The sequence below is a fragment of the Orbicella faveolata genome, unplaced genomic scaffold, assembly GCF_042242905.1.
Source record: "Orbicella faveolata isolate gen_17 unplaced genomic scaffold, um_ofav_v1 contig_2, whole genome shotgun sequence".
In the NCBI taxonomy this organism is placed as follows: domain Eukaryota; kingdom Metazoa; phylum Cnidaria; class Anthozoa; order Scleractinia; family Merulinidae; genus Orbicella; species Orbicella faveolata.
This window is the reverse complement of record NW_028301547.1, coordinates 24,825,532-24,844,229: the sequence shown is the minus strand read 5'-3', so window position 1 is coordinate 24,844,229 and position 18,698 is coordinate 24,825,532. Positions and strand designations below refer to the sequence as shown.

The window sequence follows — 18,698 nt, the reverse complement described above, 5'->3', positions numbered from 1 at the left end:
TTATTTTTCTCAGCTCAAGGAGCGATAGGGAGACCGGGAGTGAGCATGAAGGCGCGGGCGGGAGCTGATAGCGCCCCTCATCACTTTTTTTTTTTTTTAGACGAGCATCCCCTTCCTTTTTATATGGAAGTCCCGCAAGAGTAGAATAAACTTTAAACTATTTTGTTTTAATTTTCGGGGCTTACCCATTTGTTACAAGGATCGCTGTTTTAAAATAGAAAGTGGAGAAGTTCATTGCTCCGGCAATTTGAAGCAGGAAGAAAAAAAAATCGATACGAGGATTAAAGGTGGTGAAGAAGAGTACGAATGGGATATTTAGAAATATTCAAAGCTTTTTTCGTCTAGCCCTGTGTTTTCCTCGCTATTTTCTTGAAACAACAGGCATTTCTAAGTCAGAAACAATCCAGTTCAGAAAAAAATGTATTCCGTATCACTAAACGCGCTATTAAGAACAGCATTTTTTCATCCTGGTAGCATCAACGTGCCTGAATCTTCTTCCTCAATTCCTACTACCGCAAGACAAACTTGAAAATTTTGGGGCTGCACATACCTATGTAGGCCATCTAAGGGAGACCTCCCGCCACCCCAGGGGGAAGCACTGTTCATAAAGTGGAGTCGAGGGAAGGGTTCGAGAAGATGAGCGTGAGAGGCTTCACAAGAAACCGGAACACAAGGGCGACAAGATCTGGGCTTCAAACAAGGGCGGGTACAGAAATCTAGCAACACAAAGACCATTTGATAAGGGAAAGATAACTAAAGGAAGACAGGGCTGTCGACTGCTCGAAATGATGGCTGTTTTATTTGCTGTTGTGAAGCGTCTTCTCCGTGTAATCTTTCCGTATCCTCCTTTACACCGTTACGCCAGGACCTGAACGTGTCTAAATGTTTGGCGAATAGTTTAATTTCCTTTCAGAATCAAGACGTATCTCTCAATCTTGCAGTTGAGTTGACGTGGTTTTGAATGGCGCTTAAATAAACAGCGACAGAAACAAGTCCGCTGGAATCAAATTTAACGCGCGGACAGTCTTCCCACTTCTTGGACTAAACGTCTCAAACAGGCAAACATTCCTCAAGTGGTTGACAGCTGACTTCAAATAACGATACTTTTTAATCCCCTTCCTTGTGCCTTGTCCCTCAGTGTGTTCTTGCTAATGACATCGAGCCATCTCTTAACAGCGCAATCGTTGCTCAGTGTTCGGGAAGACCGCACATGTCGCAGTTCTCGTGCCCGTGTTGGTTAATATAGGTACAATGCTTGCACGTCCAGCCTGCACCACTGGGGGACTGAGACATATCGACCATGTCCACATCTCCTCCACCACGAGGTTCTGGAGATGGAGCTGAAAAAATAGGATCAAACGGGATTGAAGTATGAAAAATAAAAATTAGAGGCTCGAGTTTTTCAATGTTTAATACACAATTTTGCTAATGCTAGCTCCAGTCCCTTGTGGGAGGCAAAATTTGATATATTTAATGAATTAATGAGGCCATTTTTGGCCCAGTGATCACTTCTTGCCCCCACAAGGCAATGGAACTAGGAAATATTTGCATTTATTTAGCAAAATGGCCTATTACAAAACATCTGAGGGCGGTTGTTCAATTGAGAGTCACAAAACCAAACCAAAGTAATCAGTCGAACCAATCACAAACGACACTGACAATCCAGTGAACCAATCAAAAACACGAAGTTATAACCTGTACGACACACAAAGCGCGGGAAAACGCGTGCAAGCGAGTCACGATTGGCTTTGGTTTTACTTCTGATTGGATGACAAAGTGGCGCGAGTTTCTTAAGCCAATCGCTTAGCATAATAATGCAAAACCGAAGCGAATGCGAATTATTTTCGACACTCAAGTGAAAACCGCTCTAACACAACACGAAATTCCTTTGCCTTTTATCACTTATTTCTAAAAAGACATAGCGAAAAAAACTTTCGCGAGGTTTTATGTATTTTCTTTTGATGTTTATAGTTCGTGAGGCCGAACACAGCTTCAACTGAATAAAACGATTTTAGTATCCATGAAGAAAAAGGAAATCATAACCGTGAGGTGGTTTGAACGATATTATTTTTCCTTTCACTCCTTTGTTGTCATTTAGATGGGCAGTGCATTAAACACCACAGACAGTGTTTAATCACATTTCCAAAAACCAGCTGGAACTTCGTCAAAAGTACTCCGCTACGCGTCGTATTTCCAACTCTCCTCTTGGAGTCTGGAAATGTGACGGAACACTGTCTCTCGCGTTGGGTACAATTCTTAAAACAATTTTCCCGACTTGAAACCGTTTCAGTTATTCAACAAACTTTACAAGCAATCCTATTTAACGTAATGCGCAAAACAACTACGTTTTATAATAAAAAAAAAATCCGTATAAATTTTCTTACCATTTGCAGCTTGCATGAGCTGTACCACTGTGGACCACTGCTCGCTTTTACTCCAGCGGTGTGCGGCGTTTGTATCTTTATTTTTAACTGCTGCACACAGTTCTCCTAAATGATCCTACCACACAGCAAAGTGTACAAGCAAATTAATAGACAACAGACTCAACCCAAACTGAGCTGACTTATGACAGTAAGGAAGTGAACTTGACTGGTATCAATAGGGGCCTTGCTTAACTTCTGACTACTACTAAATAAAAAGACAAAGAGCGCTTTCCATTCGACCAAACAGAATTTCCGGAAATTTTTAGTGACGGATAGATCAACATTTTCCGAAATTTACGTTAAACAGGAGAGCGTCGCAAGGGTATACCAAAATTTTCGAAAATGTCTTACAGGGAATTTTCATTCCATTTGAATTTTCTCGCGGAATTTCTGGAAATTTCGGTCAAATAGTTCGAATCTCGGTAATTGGACAATTTTGGGGATGTCCAGAAACTTTCGAAGGACACTTCCATGCAATTCACCCCCATTTCGAAAGTTCCGCAATTTTTGGAGGAATAGAAAGCGCCCAAGGACACAAATAAACCTGTCCGCTCGGAGATCGAAACTTCAGCTCTCATTACTGGTCCTTAGCTATTTCTCTGATGTGAGTATGGTGAATTCACTTCAGTTTTTTGTCCAACGCTCGTCAGAAAACGAACAGTAACTTACTACAATGATTCATTTACTATGCACTGGCATTTAAAACACTGACAGTGCACTCACCTTTAAAGGAAGCATATCACATGTCGCGAGGAATACCAGAAGATGAAAATTTGACATGGCAGACAGGAAGTCATCAGGAGAAAACTGGTTCAAGTATCTTACTAAGGCGTTAAAATCCTGTGCACAAGGAAACAAGAGTATTACTAAGCAACGAAACTACAACATGTATTAAAGATGGAGGAGTAACCAGGATTGCAAACGTGACAGATTCCACAACAGAGCTCAAGAGCGCTTCTGTCAGCACTACACAATTTAACTTCGAATGCAGGAGAAATACTGAGAGAAATACCGTAATTTTAAATCTCACTCTCTCCTAGCTGACGTTGATAAGAAAGCTGTTGAATTTCTTAAGCAATACCAAATGTACAATAAATAAAGAAAGCGATGTTCATTTGAGTGTCCAAGGTAATTTGCAACTGCTTTGGTTTTGGATTATTACGCTAAACGATTGGCTTAAAATACTCACGCCGCTTTGTCACCTAATTAGAAATAAAGCTCACGCTCGCACACGTTTTCCTGCGCTCCGTGCGGCTTGATGCATTCACTTCGAGCTGTGATTGGTTCACTTGACTCTCTAAGTCCTTAGTGATTGGCCAGAGATCTTACTTTGGTTCTGGTTTTACGTCACGCAATGTGAAACCTTACTAACGATTTTCTTACCTGTAATTCTCCCATTCTAGAGCGGTTTTCCAACGGAAAAGGTTCTCCTTGTATCTGGTTGGAAAAAGTGAACTGAGGTTCTACAGGGAAAGCAGTTGGCACCTGCGAGAAACAAGACCGTACAGGACGAACATCAACTCACATGCAACTCAAATATTTTGCGAGACAGAACTGATTTTACCACCAGCTTCGAAAGACTCCGACCTTAATGACTGGTTCAAGAGAAATTGTCTTGACCAATCATAAGAAGGTAGTTGTCTTCTTGACCAATCACGCGCAAAAACCCAGAGCTATTGCGCGTCGTTTTCCCGCGCTTAGCATCAGTTGCATGTTCTTCCCACTCTCCGCCAGTTACGTGATTTAGATTTTCCCGCGCATTTCGAGATGTTGTACCCGCAGGTTTTCCCTCCCTTAGAATGCCTCGAATACATGCATGATCTCCCGCATAGCCCTCCGGTTGCATGTTTCTAATTTTCCCACGTTCCTCAATGGTTTAAAGACACGGTTTTCCCACACTTCTTGTCAGTTAAGGTTGAACATAAATTTGAGTTTCCTTTTCCCGCACCTGCAACAGGTTTCCATGTTTCCAAACGCGTACCCTCTGTTTAATGCGCCTACTGTCAGTTACATCTTCTTCATTTTTTTGTACTTAATTACTATTAGATTCATGTGTTTGTATCGCATTCTCACTAGTTATATATATTTCTTTGAGTCGCAGTAAAAGGATGTTTTACCCTTTTAACAAACGGAATAAAAAGCCGCTCTCTTAGGTCTCTTAGTTACATAACTTGAAAGAAATTTCGGACGATAAAATTACGGACGTTTAAGTTTCAGACACTTTTTATCTTATTTCGGATAAATTTCGGACAAAAAATTCGTACACTTTACTCAAACATAATTAAGGTAAACTCATGCCTACAAAACATGAATAACACTGAAACAACATCTGTGTAAATAATAGTTTTACTGCCCCCTCAAGGTTTTACAGATACACCGACGAGAAAATAACACAGATTCTATCAAGCCGTTACGTATCTCAAGCAGTGTATCAACTGGAGTTCACTCCACAAAGGAAACTAAGAGCTTTGGAGCTACTTTAAAGTTTCATACGATTATAAATAGTTCGGACGCTGAAAAATTCGGGCGCTTACTGCGCTTTTCAATAACATGCGGCCTCTAAAATTCAAAGCTCAACCGACAAATGCGTTTTTCGCTACCGTCAATCAAATATTCGGCGGCTCCTCCCAGCTTCCGACTATGTTGTCTGAACTGTACTCGACGACTTGATTTGATTACCGCGCGCTCGGAAGTAGTCGGAAGTTTGGGAGGAACCGCCTGTTTTATTGGACTGTTTTATTTTCGGACTTTTCTTTTGTAAAATCGTCGATAGTTTTTGCGAGTAAGGTAATCTCCTTGAGCGAACGTAATAAACGACACCTACCTGAACTAAAACATACTCAATAGGCATAGGGCGTGCTAGTAGGGTCACTTCATTGCCGTAGGAATCTGTAGTCTACAAAGAAAACAACAAAATTAACACGAAAGCAAAATCAAAAAAAAAAAAAAATCTTACGATGTTCACAAGTTCACTTAGGTTCAAGTGAATATCCCCAAAGCACCAACCTTATAGAAGACATCCGGGACGTACTGACCGCTTGAGGATTCCCGGATATAGCCTAGGCCTGGTTCGTCTATTGTGGGTACCAGGCAGTCATCGCGTACTAAAGCCATGCATTGATTAGACACCTGAGGAGAACGTGAAAAAGAATCCAGTCAAACCCCTTGGGGACAGAGAAAAGTGGTCGTTGCCGCGAGATGGCCGTTATGGAGAGGTAGGGGTGTAATATGACACCTGTTTTTTCGGGGGTGCAACATTTTCGTATTTAAAAAATGCTTATTGTTGCATAGAAATACCTAACACAATCAAAATATACTAATAAGACAGAAGCGACGTGCGGTGCAGATCAAGTTCCGTGACCGTTTACAATATAACATAGGGTTTAAACTTTGTTTTGGTATACATCGTTCGTCAGTCGTTGATTAACTGGCTGTTGTGTTCAGGTTATTTTGGTGGTTTGGGACGCGCTTTGGTGGTCGTTGCCATCGTCGAGAGGTGGCCGTTGTAGAGAGCTTACAATGAGAGGGAATGCATGGACTGTCCGCCGGGACCAAAAAAAGTGGCCGCTACAAAGAGATGGTCGTTGTAGGGAGGTGGCCGTTGAAGTGTAGGTTCAACTATACACACAGTATCAACAAAGACGAGAGAGACTTGTCTGATGGACGAAGAGAGCAAAACTGTACCTGAAAGCCATCAAAGCCCACTTGGTTGTCCATATTGCCTACAACACAAACCAAAAAGAACGTGTTTTAGGCGCAAAGTTTGTGCCGGCAGGTTGAATGAAACAGTGCACCGGTTTCAGTCGAAAACACTAATATCTGGCAATTTATTATTATGTACTCTATACAAAATCTGTCATCCTCGCTGCCGAGACGCGGATTGAGGCATCCAAAAAACAATGGAAAAACAAGCTTGACTAGTTGAGGTCATCTTGTTTTGGATTTTGGACGCCATTTTGTTTTGGCTGTCGTCATCCAGCGACAGACAGACAGACAGATAGATGGACAGACAGACAGACAACATAGCAAGATTAAAATTAAAGCACAGTAGCTCATGGGGTCGTGCAAAAAAAACATAATAAAATAAGAATTAAATTAAACTTCGTAAAAAGTGTATACATGATAGATACAATTAACCTAAAATTTGTCGAATTTTGCAGTCGGATCAGTGCTCCATCATAAGAAAGAGTAAAACAAACTGCGGGAACAAACTAAACGTTTTCTGGAGAAAGCGCAAGAATGTCGGAGGCGTTAACAGACGGAGAACATACCTGAAACAACAACAGTGGAAAACTTCGATCCAAACTTGCCATTAGACGATAATTTACACGGTGAAGGGTGTTGATTCTGTAACTGTCCTGCGAGGATGCACTCTTCGGCTGTGAGGAAGTGCGTATTGATATCTCGTAGGTGTTTTACCGTGCCCTTCCGAACATCATCTGCTACAAGGTCTGTAAATATCCAGCCGACCTTCTGAAGGCCAAGCTCAGCGGCTAGTTTATCGACGACTGCCTCAGCGGGGTCTGGTAAAAGCTTTATACTGTCTGGAGTATCTTCCTGAAAAATTGTCACTTTTAAATAAGGCCCAAAGAAGTCACCGACGCGCGACCGACGCACTGCCGACACACCACCGACGCATCTTCTACGTTATAAGGATACACAGTGGCCAACCCGTCGGGCGACTATCGGCCGACTGTTGACCGACCCTTTGGTGGGACCGGGTTCTTTACCTTGACCCAGAACTGTGTGCATATTTACACTTAGCAATACGCTCTTGATTTTCATATTTATCAAGTAGATTGTGAGCTCGAGATTTCTATGAGGTAATAGTTGATGAGGCTGAAGGCCGAATCAACTATCAACTCATAGAAATCGAGAGCGAATAATCTAATTGTTTTAGCAGAATTCTTCCTTAAATTTCCTTCAGCTAACCATTTCCAATTGTTTTTGTACAACGCATTTAACTTAACGCTTTAGAAAAATCGCGCGGACTGAATTGTCGTTTGGAATTTCCTGTTGTTTACGCGCGCTCATCAGTTTTTTCAACATTTTCTAATTTTTTAAAGTCACAAAACTGTGAATGCCCTTCAGTTTAGTCTTCTCAGAAGTTTAATTATCCATTTGTATTTGAATCCCGGGGGGAGGGGGGTACTCCCTTATATGGGCTATATAGGTATGTGCGGCCCCAAAGGGTATGGTTTTTCAGCCGTTTTGGTCATAAAAAGGGTATCGATTTTAGCTGATTTTGGCCATTTTGGCCATAAATAGGGTATGGTTTTTGCACTCTAGCCTTGATATGGGTATGCTTTTAAACGAAGCCACTTTTTCGCCATTATCGAAAAGAAAATCAACAAAAGCGCTTCACAAATTATGTTTACGGTAATCTAACATTGGTCTGAACTAGTTAACTTATTATACCGCAGGTCTGAAACAGGGTTTTGATTTAAGGATTAGGTCATAAATAGGGTTTCGAATTTTTGGTCAGGTCATAAATAGGGTAGGGAATATCGCAGATTTTGGTCATAAATAGGGTAAGGGTTTTGGGAAGCGGGCCGCACACCCCCCACCCGATTTTTCTGGGAGTACCCCCTCCCCGATTAGAATTTGTTTGAATAATCCGTAACTTCGCGAAAACGAGAAAACACCGCTATTTTTTAAGACGACCTTTAACCACTGCATTCTAATAAACAATTAGGTCGTGTTCTATTGGGATCAATCTTTTTTGGTTGGTTGGGTTGGTCGAGTTTCTTCGTGTTCTATTGGGGGAAAACCGTTTTCGGTTGATTTGGTTGATCACCTTTTTTCAACCGGCCTCAAACCAGGTTGAAACAGTTGAAAACGCATTTGCGTGTTTATGTGGCGTGATTGTAGTTTGCGTAAGGACCATTCCCAGGAGTTACCGCGTTTCAACCAAAACCGGTTGAAAAAGCGTTCTATTGAGAAACGTCAACTGTATCAACCCAAACCGGTTGCGGTTGAAACGGTTGATCCCAATAGAACATGACCTTAGATTATGAGCTCGAGATTTCTATCCCGTGATAGTTGACGAGGGCGCAGCCCTTGTCGACTACCACGCATAGAAATCGAAATTTAGTATAAATCTACCAGTCGTTCAAAACTTTATCTAGCCTGCGAACACAGACGGATTTCCCGCTTTTGTTTCACGCGGCCTAAAGCCAGAAATCCGTCTGTCTTCGCAAACAAACCCCATTGAAGTACTACTGCTAGAGTGCTGGTTCCTAAGACAAATTTCTAGAGAGTACGTACCTGTGGGGGCTCATAAATGGCTGCGACAGAAGCTCGTATTCCAAGGGGTACATCTTTATGGTGCTCATAACGGCCATACAGAAATCCCATCCTCTAAGGACACAATATGACGCTGTTATTGGAAAATTGTCAGTGCTTATAACAACGTTAAATGTGGCTGCTATAAACTTACGGTGCTATCTGCTGTTGTTGCTGCCAAGGAAATGCCTCTCTCCTCCCCCGGTGTCTGTATTTGGGAGGTGTATAATATACACTTCCAAAATATAAAGAGTATGCAGGTCTGGAAAATATCCATACTACCCCCACAGAGGGGATTAAAATTTCCAGTGGGGTGGGGGTTCTTAGAGAATTTCCCTTTCGTGAAGGAGGTATTTAGATATTACTACAATAGTACTATAAATAGTTGCATGGAAGAAAAACTAACTAACTGTCCCCAGCGTGCCACGTGGCACCTAGGGCCGCATGGGACACAAAGCAAACATTTGAAAGTAAATCTGCTTGCCTGATTTCCTGTTTTTCTCCAGTAGTTCAGAAATGGTTCCACAATAAAGGGATTTTCAAATAAGATGTTATCTACATGTCTGTACACCTGCAAGAAAGAATAAAATGTGGAAAGCCATTTAACAAATTGCACTCCAAAAAATCTAAATGTTACTTCAGTAAAAACTTATGGTGAAAATACCCTTCTCGAGGTGATTCCTTAGGAATGCAAAAATTTGTGCGTAACTAGGACGTGCACACCAAGCAAATGGCAGCTTTTTCTTTGTGGCTTAGCTTGCCACAAACACAAATGGTCACTTCTAAAAAAATGGTTGTGGTGACCTATAATTTTTTTCTTTATATTGAGTCTAGCAACATTGAACACGGAACCACAGCCTTATTTAAAATGGACACAATTTGTGCCACAGTTGCACAGAAGACTCAAAGATTGTAGCTTTACTTCAAGTATTATCTTCACCAGGGTTTTTGAAAAATCCTCAACCTCATATATGACCATACTAAAATCAACTCTTGTAATGATCCTTGAAGGATCTCTAATTTCTTTAGAATCATTGGCAGGTCTTTAAAGATTTCCAGAGAGCCTTAGTTATATTTTCAACTCTGAGCTCAAATAGGAATTCTCCTTACAGAATGCATTTTGTGTTTCAGTGTTTATTCAGAGAATTTAGTGATAGATCGATATTATCCAATGGTTAATGATCTTCTTCATTAGCTTCCCTCTAGGGAGAAATAAAAATTAATGTTGATCATTCTGAGTCTTATATATGAGTGTTTAAACAACTTACTTGTCTCTTCAGTGTAATAGCACTAGGTTGACATTTTGTACAAATTCCACCAGGCCATGGTGGATGTTCTGTACATCCAGGTTTTATTCTACAACTAGTGTCCTCCAGTACTGTAAACTTTCCTCTATTTCCAAGAAAATATTCAAAGAAAATATCCATCACTTGGCATCCTATATTATTTAGGTGAATAAATACTTGAAACCTTTGAGAAAAATAATTTAAAAAGTAGATCTCAAAATAGGTTGATAATATAACCACCCTAAAATAGAGTATTAGTTCTTGGGTGCTCTAATTTGGTTTGAAACTCTCACCCGTTTTTACTTATTTGGCCCACGCCTGCTCATGGCTGAGTAAAATTCACATGCAAGTTTCATTTTTTAAATATGCAAAGTTCTATGGGTGACTCTTGTTCTCATATGAAATTCCTTAAGTGCAATTTGTTGCATGATCACCCACCTGTCTGTACCTCCACCTAGCTTCTTAAGGAATGCATGGAATGACATGTGTTTGATGGGCGGCTTGTGATTCTTTAAGTACTCTTCATCATAAGGCTAACAAAATAACAAAACAAAAAGTGTATCAAGGGATGGTGAATGGTAAAAAATTAATGCCCAACTTTGCGATAAGGCGAGACTAGCATTATTCTTTGCAAGCCTGAGACATTTAAACATTTAAATTGCCAGACCAAGACTTCAGTGTTTTAACTATGAGCGACAAACTAACAAACAAAATTGGGACTTTGAGTTTTTCTTCACCTTGCCAAAACTCGAAACTCCAAGATGGCTTTGTGAAAAAAATCAAGAACTTGTAAGACACACACATAGCCGCTAAAAGACTGAAACTATGACTGAGACAATTTACTGAGACCCATGGTTTGTGAAAGACCTTTCGTCACAATTTTTTTGACTGATCAGATAACTGGTAAACATGCAACTGTTCTCTATGGTCAAAATATATCCTGCACAGCAAAATGCACTTGATACATAGGAGATAATACATGGGCGTGCACAGATATGGAATTTCAGTGGTGTTAAATATATAATAAAATCAGTTACAATAATTGCAACTGATTTTATTATTTTTATTCTTTTTTATTATTATTTTTTTATTGTCCATCATACCCTTATCAGGCAATGTCAAACTCATTAGTTTAATGACTGGGCAAGTGAAAATAATGCACATCAACCAATGATGACAGTGGTTTCAATATCTGGCTTTAATCAACATAAATTTTTGACAGTGCTATTTCTTTATTTCCATAGTTTTTCCATAGTTTAACTGTAAATATAATAAAATAAGTTAAATAATAATTATGGTTGATGTGTGTTTCATCTCAATAGACTGTAAGCAGTCTCTTTCTTTTCCTAGCATGCACGAAGTTAAAAGTTTCAAAAGTGTGCAATTGAGTTGCAAGCACCGAAGCCATGAGCTGCGAGAGGTGCAGGCATAGTTTTTTTTCCTGCCTCTCCCCATTCCCTCCTCATTTTGTTCCTAATTTATATAATATTAACTAAGTTCTGCACGCAGAGGATTTCAGGAACAAAAACCACTACTTAAAACTACTTGTAGTCAACATTTCCAAAGACCTCAGATTTTATCACAAACACTATCCTGCATAACGTTATTTCAACTCTCTTCTGGCAAATGATGTGATGAAACACTACCTCTCCTGTTTGACATAAAATCCACTCAGATATAGTTCGCTTCTTACATTGGATTCTTATAAAAATGTCCCATGCAGACACCTTCAATTTCTCAAATCCTACCATTTTATTTGATATAAAAAATTTACACAGAACACTGCTACTTACAGTGACTTCATGACCTGTACTTTTTCCAAGAATCTTACCTCAAGAGGTACACAATGAATACATTTGCTGTTTGGATTGTGATGACATCTGTAAAATATGCAGCATGATTATATTAAATGCTTCATTCTTTGCAGCTACAAAAAGATCAACTTGTAACTTGATCTATCAAAGTAGCAAATTATACTGATTTGTTTTAGTCGGCATCAATACATGAAGTACAGTGTTGAGCAGGCAGCAAATAATTTACCCCAAGCAAAATTACTAGCTGCTGACACATTTTTATAGCAGAGCTCCGGCAGCGCAAAGGTCTGCCACGTAAAGCAGCATACTCATAGGAACTCCTGAATTACTTTTCTTATGGTCATCATGGCCAGCTGAATTGCTCGTGGGTATGTATGCCTGACGACAATGACGATGAAGATATTGATGACGAGGACCATGATGACCAAGTCACACAACATGGCGGCCATACTCCAGCTAATAGGTCGACCAGGGCATGCAGCCTTGGTTTACAGAGTACATCTTTGATATTGGAAATCCATGTTATGGTCAATTGACACCTGTCAAGTATCCACTGACCAGTATCACGTGACCATATCAATGGCTCAAGTTTGGAGCTTATCGAAGTTGATCACTGCCCAGGTACTGATTTTCAATTGGACCACAGGCCCAAGCCAGGTTACCTTATTGTAATCAGGAGCTCCATTTTTGAGCTTGGCTAAATCTATATTATACTAGGACAGAGTGCACTAACCAGTTGGCTACCCCAATTCCCAACTTTACACATGTGGCTCTTATCGAGTAATAAGACAGTAATATGGTAGAGATCACTTCTTGCAGAGCACTGAAAACTTTTATCACCCTACGACTATTCTTTCAAGACTTCCTACTTACAGCTGAGGATCTCGTTCTCTATGGATTAGACCATTTTGCTTGGAAAGAAAACTATCTATTTCATCTTCCTTGACATTATTAGATGAGGTAAGGTGAGCTGAATTTGCTGGCACCTCTTTATCAGCTGCTGAAATTTCCTGAGACAAGAAAAGCATATCACCATGCCTGACAAGAAAAAAGGAAAAAGGTTAGTAAAGAATTTATCTCATGCCTTGAGAACTATAGCCAATAGCTTCTACAAGTACTTGACAATTCTTTTTCAACAAACAAGTCATGTAAACTCATGCCCCAAAACTTTTTTTGTCAGAGTCCCCGATCCTTTCTGGGCTCAATCTGTACTGTCATGACAGGACTACATAATTACAGCCGAACCTCGATTATCTGTACTTCGATTATCCAAATTTCTCAATTATCCGGACTTTTTCTCCAGTCCCAATTATGCCATGAAAATTTGTTAGTCATGATCAAGATCCGTAGCCATATTCTTTTCAAAACTACAGCATTGAAAAGTGCAGTCAAAAGTGAGTCTGTTGTGCTTTCAAATTTAAGAGTAAAAGTAGTACTGTGTAATACACACTATAAAGGTATTCACAATGGACAGTGAAGTTGTAGACCATATTGTTTTCCAAATGATTTGTAAAAGTGTTGTTTCATGTTTAACTGTTGCTTTCTTAATTTAATTAGTTTTGTTCTTCATTAACATTCATATTTTCGATTATCCAGACCCTCGGTTATCCGGACTATTTCATCTAGTCCCAACAAGTCCAGATAATCGAGGTTTGACTGTATATATCTATGCACCTGTAATCTAAAGAGATTACTAATTACATGTATATGTTCAACATACTTTATTCCAAGTGAAGACAGAGTCTTCCGTGTAGAGGTCTTAATCTCTCCCTTTTTGTCTCTATTTTGAAATAGGGTCCATCCTCTTCTTGGAAGGGCAAGCTCTTCTGCAACCTAACCAATCAAATTTACACTCTTGAGTACATGGTACACAAATTGATTCCTCTAGATGGTTAAACCAGGCGGGCAAGAATATCCTCACAGCTGGTCAATTTTCCTGTTACCCAGCTCTTAATGAAACCCCTGACACTGACCTTTTAGTTAATAGACTTGTCAAAGATTTCATGAGGAAAGTAGATGTCTCATTTGATTGACAAGACCCTGGGCATGTTAATGCTACCAACCTCCTGCCATCCTCAAGGATTGGCTGAGGGGCGACAACCCTCAGGATGGATGCTGATAACTGCATTACGATTTAAAAACCTGTCATCAGCATTCTAAGGTCATATCAAGTTTGCCCAGTGGGTCAACAAAATGCTAAACTGAATGTCTAATTTATCTCTGATCACAACTGCTATCAAATTGTTGAGATCAGCAGTTACAGCTTCATTTTGAAAACTGCAACGAATACCGTCCAAACAACAGTACAAATATACAGCAATATTGTACAGATATTTGTACAGTAAAAAAGCTGTATGCCGTACAGGTTGGAGCACGCATGCAAAACTCTCACACTCTCCCTCTTTCATTGATAAATTTATTGACTACAGCAGTTGGATAATACATCTCTAATTAGGTGTTTTGGTGTGTAGTATCGCTTTATATTTTTACTTGTTGTTTGTATTTTGACTCACCCTGCTGGCTTGTCAAAATACGGCACAACTCGTAAAAATATACAGCGATACTACACACCAAAACATCTAGTAAGATATATATATTGAAAACTGCATGGGAAATAAAAGTCATCGTCTACAAAAATAAGGCTCTGCCAAGGTTACCTTATACTTGTTAATTTCTCATAGATAACTAACCAAGGAACGATTCACATGTTAATATGTGATCAATGCCATGAGCACATTTAAATTTCTCGCATGGTGTGATGGAGAGTACTCACTTGCTGCAATCAAAGATTTCCCCAAAATGGTTTATAAAATATACTGAATTATTGCTATTGCTTACAGGACAATTATGCTTAAGAAGAAGAACAGCCACAGTTGTACAAAGTACTGTACACACACAGCTGGCTGTCACAGTTGCAGTATGACCTTTCAAACTTTTATAATCTTAAAATTTAGCCTATTATTGGGATGTTTGGACTCAAACTGTATGTGCTTCGGATTCCTTTTCCACTCAAACCAAGCGTTCTGGCCAAATTGAGGTTTCTTTAAAAAAAATTCCGGTATTAAGCTTTAAGTACATGCATGTACATTTGTAAATTTTAAACTTTTACAGAAGCTTTTCTTTGATCGTGCATGTACGCATACAAGGAAGTCTGCACTTCAGTCCCACGAAACAAAGCTCCGTGTAGAAACCGTTAGTTTAACGACATTGGATGACTTGATAATTCCCCACAAGGGTGTCTTACCTTAGTTAGAAATGAGGAGATAGTGTCCGTGATACAGCACTTTATTCTACATGTCCCTTCACGGGATTGCACACGAACAATCTATGGCAAAGGAAACATAGAAAACAGATTACACTGCAGTAGCACAGATAAGAGGAATCGTTCACTTAAAAATGACTCATTACTTACAATTTGAGACATGCTGTTGTCTTCAGGAAGTAGATTTAGTCCAATTTTATTTCGCTTTTCTTTTCCCTCGCCATGACATTACGTGTAACCGAGTGATGTAATTTGACGCCAGAGACTAAGTTCAAGTTTGGACGAGAGGTACTGGGACATAGCTTTCTTATCGTTGAACCGCCATTTTCAAAACGTCTGTTTAATTTCGAGGGACCGGTCATGGCTGAGTTAAACTATGATTTCAACATGAACCAGTTTAAGAATCGGTTGGAGACATTTAAAGACTGGCCCTTTACTGAGGAGACGGGCTCTAGTTGCACTGCTAGGAAGGTATATGCCGTTTTTCTGACTTCGAGACAACGCAGTTCACTACAGAACGTCTTCTGTTCACGGTGTAGACTTAAACTTTTTTCGCAACAAAACTGTTCTTTTTGTCTCGTCAGATGGCAGAAGCAGGATTTTTTCATTCTTCCAACGATCGTGATCCTGATATTGCGCGCTGTTTTGTTTGTTTCAAGGAACTTGAAGGATGGGAACCTGAGGACAATCCTTTGTACGTAGGAACTTTACGAAATTTACTCGTATATAGCTACTATAAGCTTGTATAGCAAAACAGAAGCTTATCACCCCGCTCAAGGTGACAAGCTGGCTGGTGTAAGAGAGAAGTGTGAAACCTCTTATATGGTGGGGACTTTGACGGGGACGGCAACACGACACGGGGCGGGGAGGTAGGTGTAAGTCAGAGATACAAACCTAAAAAAATTAAATCGAAATCCGACAAATCACCAATTTTTCCTTCTTAAACCCTGACAAAAGTTCGAAGTAGAGCTTCGCCAATTTAGGCAGAAAAACGCATCAAAGGTCCAACGTTTTTTTTTTAAAAAAAATGTCTTGCACTGTATTTTGTAAGCTGCTCTTTATTTCTCAGCCTTGGTCTATTTTCTGATGGAGTGAAACAGACTTTATGATGACGTAATTAAACGTATAAATGACAACTTGTCAAATGTCTTGTTTTTCATTCTTTTAGGGAAGAGCACAGGACTCACTCACCAAAGTGTGAATTTCTGTCATTAAACAAGAAAGAAGAAGACTGGACAGTGGAGGACTTCCTTGAGCTAGAAACCAAAAGACAAATCAACAGAATGGTAATATTTTCTATTAAATTAGCCAAAGGCTTGTTGCTTCCTTTTATTAGTGCAAACTTATTCTACGCATCACAAGATGGTTCTGGTCTTTGTTTTAGGTGTTTTTTTAAATATTTTATTTGATGTTTGTTTGCCAAGCATATTGATTAAGGGGAAAAACTGATGGTAAATTTATGGGCTAAACCATAGCGAAAGCTTGAAAACAATTGAACAGATCTCCAGCAAAGTCATCTCATGATGTGCAGAGGCCTATTGCCCTTAAATGCAAATTTCCCCAATGAGGTAAATACAGTTGAACCTCCAGCTGCAACCACCCCTCGTAAGTGACCACCTCTCCTCGGCAGCCAGTCTTCCAAAATACCAAGTTTCCACGTCAAATCACTATTTCTGGAACCCCTGTAAGTGACCACCTCTTGTAAGTGACGCAACCACTTTCAGAGCTAAAAGTTTGAATTTTCTTTTATTTGTTTTTAACCTCTTATACGCGAGCACTTGAGTGATGATAAAGCAGAAATTGGATAATAAGGTGTTGTAACATTATCGCATTCCTGGGTAGTACAAGAGATAGAAATTTCTCAATGGGAAGTAACACAGTTTTTCTCAAAATTGACTTTTCACAATGACATGAATAAAACATTTAAAACAAGGGGTAAGTCGATAGTCTCTGCAGTTACCATATGCTCTAATTTCATCTCATCCCTCATCATGCCCCGCAGGACACCCAAGGCCATATTTATTAGACAAATAACATTTATTCAATAAATATTGAAATTTTCAAGGATGTCACAGTTGATGGTTGCATGAAACCAAGTGCAATCATCATGTTACATGTTATTTATTTATTTGTTTGTTTTTTTTAATTATTGAAGTTACCTCTAACTTTCAATTTTCAGCAAAAGATAATTGAACTCAAGGTGAAGGAATACAAGGAACTAGCTCAGCATGCCCAGAGTGAAATGGAGAAACTTGTTTGAAGCACACTTAGTTACATGTACACCTTTGTGTTTTTTTGAATAAATATCAGCTGTAAATAGATTAAAAGTTGCAGTAGCAGCATGGACATTGCTTCATACTTATAATTATTTGCTAATACTAATCTGTCAGTGTGATTTATATTAAATAATGCTGTTAATGAAATAAATAAAAATTTAAAAAATCGTGTCATTGTGACTCCAAATTTGATTGAATTTTAGTATTACGTATTGACATTTATTTTCATCTTATTACTGTTTGGATGACTTTTTTCTGATAGTTTGTTCCCGCAAATCTTGCAGATACCATTTATAGCACATGACCTGTAGTTGACTTGCTTTCCTCAGTCTCAAACAGGCACAAATTGTATGCAACCTGTGAACAGGGTCTTATGTTTGGGTTTCATGTTGACTTTTGTACAAGAGCAAGACCCCAGACATGTAATACAAGGCTTTACAGATTACTGAGCTATGCAAGGATCTACAGGGTTACAGGAGTATGCAAGGGTTTTCTAGGGCATGGAAGGGTTTACATGGGCTTGCAAGGGTTTTTATGGATATACAAGGGTTTACAGGAGTATGCAATATTCATAGGGGTATATCAGGGGGTTTCAGGGGTACATAAACAATAGCCTCCATTTGGCACAAAAAATGCTCAGGTATTTGTCTGCAGACATTAATTGTTCAGTGCTTTGAGGGAAAGGTAATGTCCAAGGACAAACATTTTTGCTCCAAATAGAGGCTATTTTGTTTATTGTGCTTCAAATATTTTTTTTTAACACACATGGTTTTGAAAATTGGTGAATATCAGTCAGATACAGTAATAGCCCAAGTATAAGAATGTGAATTTTTCAATTTAGCCTAAATAGGTTCTTATATAAATGGTACTTAAAGCAAATTTAGGCTACCAAGGTTCTTAAAATAGGTTCTTATATTTTCATATGAATTTCATCTGAATATACTATATACATTATAAATATCATCTCATAATACAGTATAAATCATTTATTTGTACCATAGAGCAATGCCTATAGACAGTGCAGGTACAGTTAACAAAACATAACAAAGAAACTCCTGTTGCCACCAAATTCATAAAAAGTTCAAGCAATGAGCTTGAAAGAAAAAAAAGTTATGTCAAGTTACTTTTAAATAGATGACGATCTTAATTCTACCTATACAGTTTTACAGCAACCCCACTGATAAGAACCTAACTTAAAATTTTAGCCTTAATAGGTTCTTATGTGGAGGGAGCTTAAAATGAAAATTTTAGCCTAACACTTACAGGTTCGTAAAACCCAGGTTCTTATACATGGGCTATTACTGTATTCCCAGTTTTAACTGTAGCATATTCAGTGATGTGACACATTAGGC

At 39.1% G+C, this 18,698-nt stretch overlaps 2 protein-coding genes across 2 annotated transcripts; one reads left to right on the top strand and one right to left on the bottom strand.

Annotated features, from left to right (window-relative positions):
• Nucleotides 1-777: 777 nt before the first annotated feature.
• LOC110056311 (nuclear protein localization protein 4 homolog) lies at nt 778-15,331 on the bottom strand. The gene is made up of 17 exons (XM_089288974.1): nt 15,221-15,331; nt 15,053-15,133; nt 13,529-13,641; nt 12,682-12,846; nt 11,826-11,874; nt 10,433-10,527; nt 9,977-10,100; nt 9,193-9,279; nt 8,691-8,783; nt 6,695-6,980; nt 6,108-6,145; nt 5,430-5,552; nt 5,248-5,319; nt 3,807-3,908; nt 3,147-3,263; nt 2,385-2,499; nt 778-1,340 (listed from the first exon to the last, which is right to left on the bottom strand). The coding sequence occupies exons 1-17, from the start codon at nt 15,230-15,232 to the stop codon at nt 1,189-1,191; spliced, it is 1,824 nt and encodes a 607-aa protein (XP_089145100.1). The 5' UTR covers nt 15,233-15,331; the 3' UTR covers nt 778-1,188.
• Nucleotides 15,332-15,366: 35 nt separating this feature from the next.
• LOC110056309 (baculoviral IAP repeat-containing protein 5-like) lies at nt 15,367-17,520 on the top strand. The gene is made up of 4 exons (XM_020762764.2): nt 15,367-15,541; nt 15,655-15,764; nt 16,239-16,356; nt 17,250-17,520. Exons 1-4 carry the CDS (start codon nt 15,431-15,433, stop codon nt 17,328-17,330), a joined length of 420 nt encoding a protein of 139 aa, XP_020618423.1. The 5' UTR covers nt 15,367-15,430; the 3' UTR covers nt 17,331-17,520.
• Nucleotides 17,521-18,698: the final 1,178 nt, after the last annotated feature.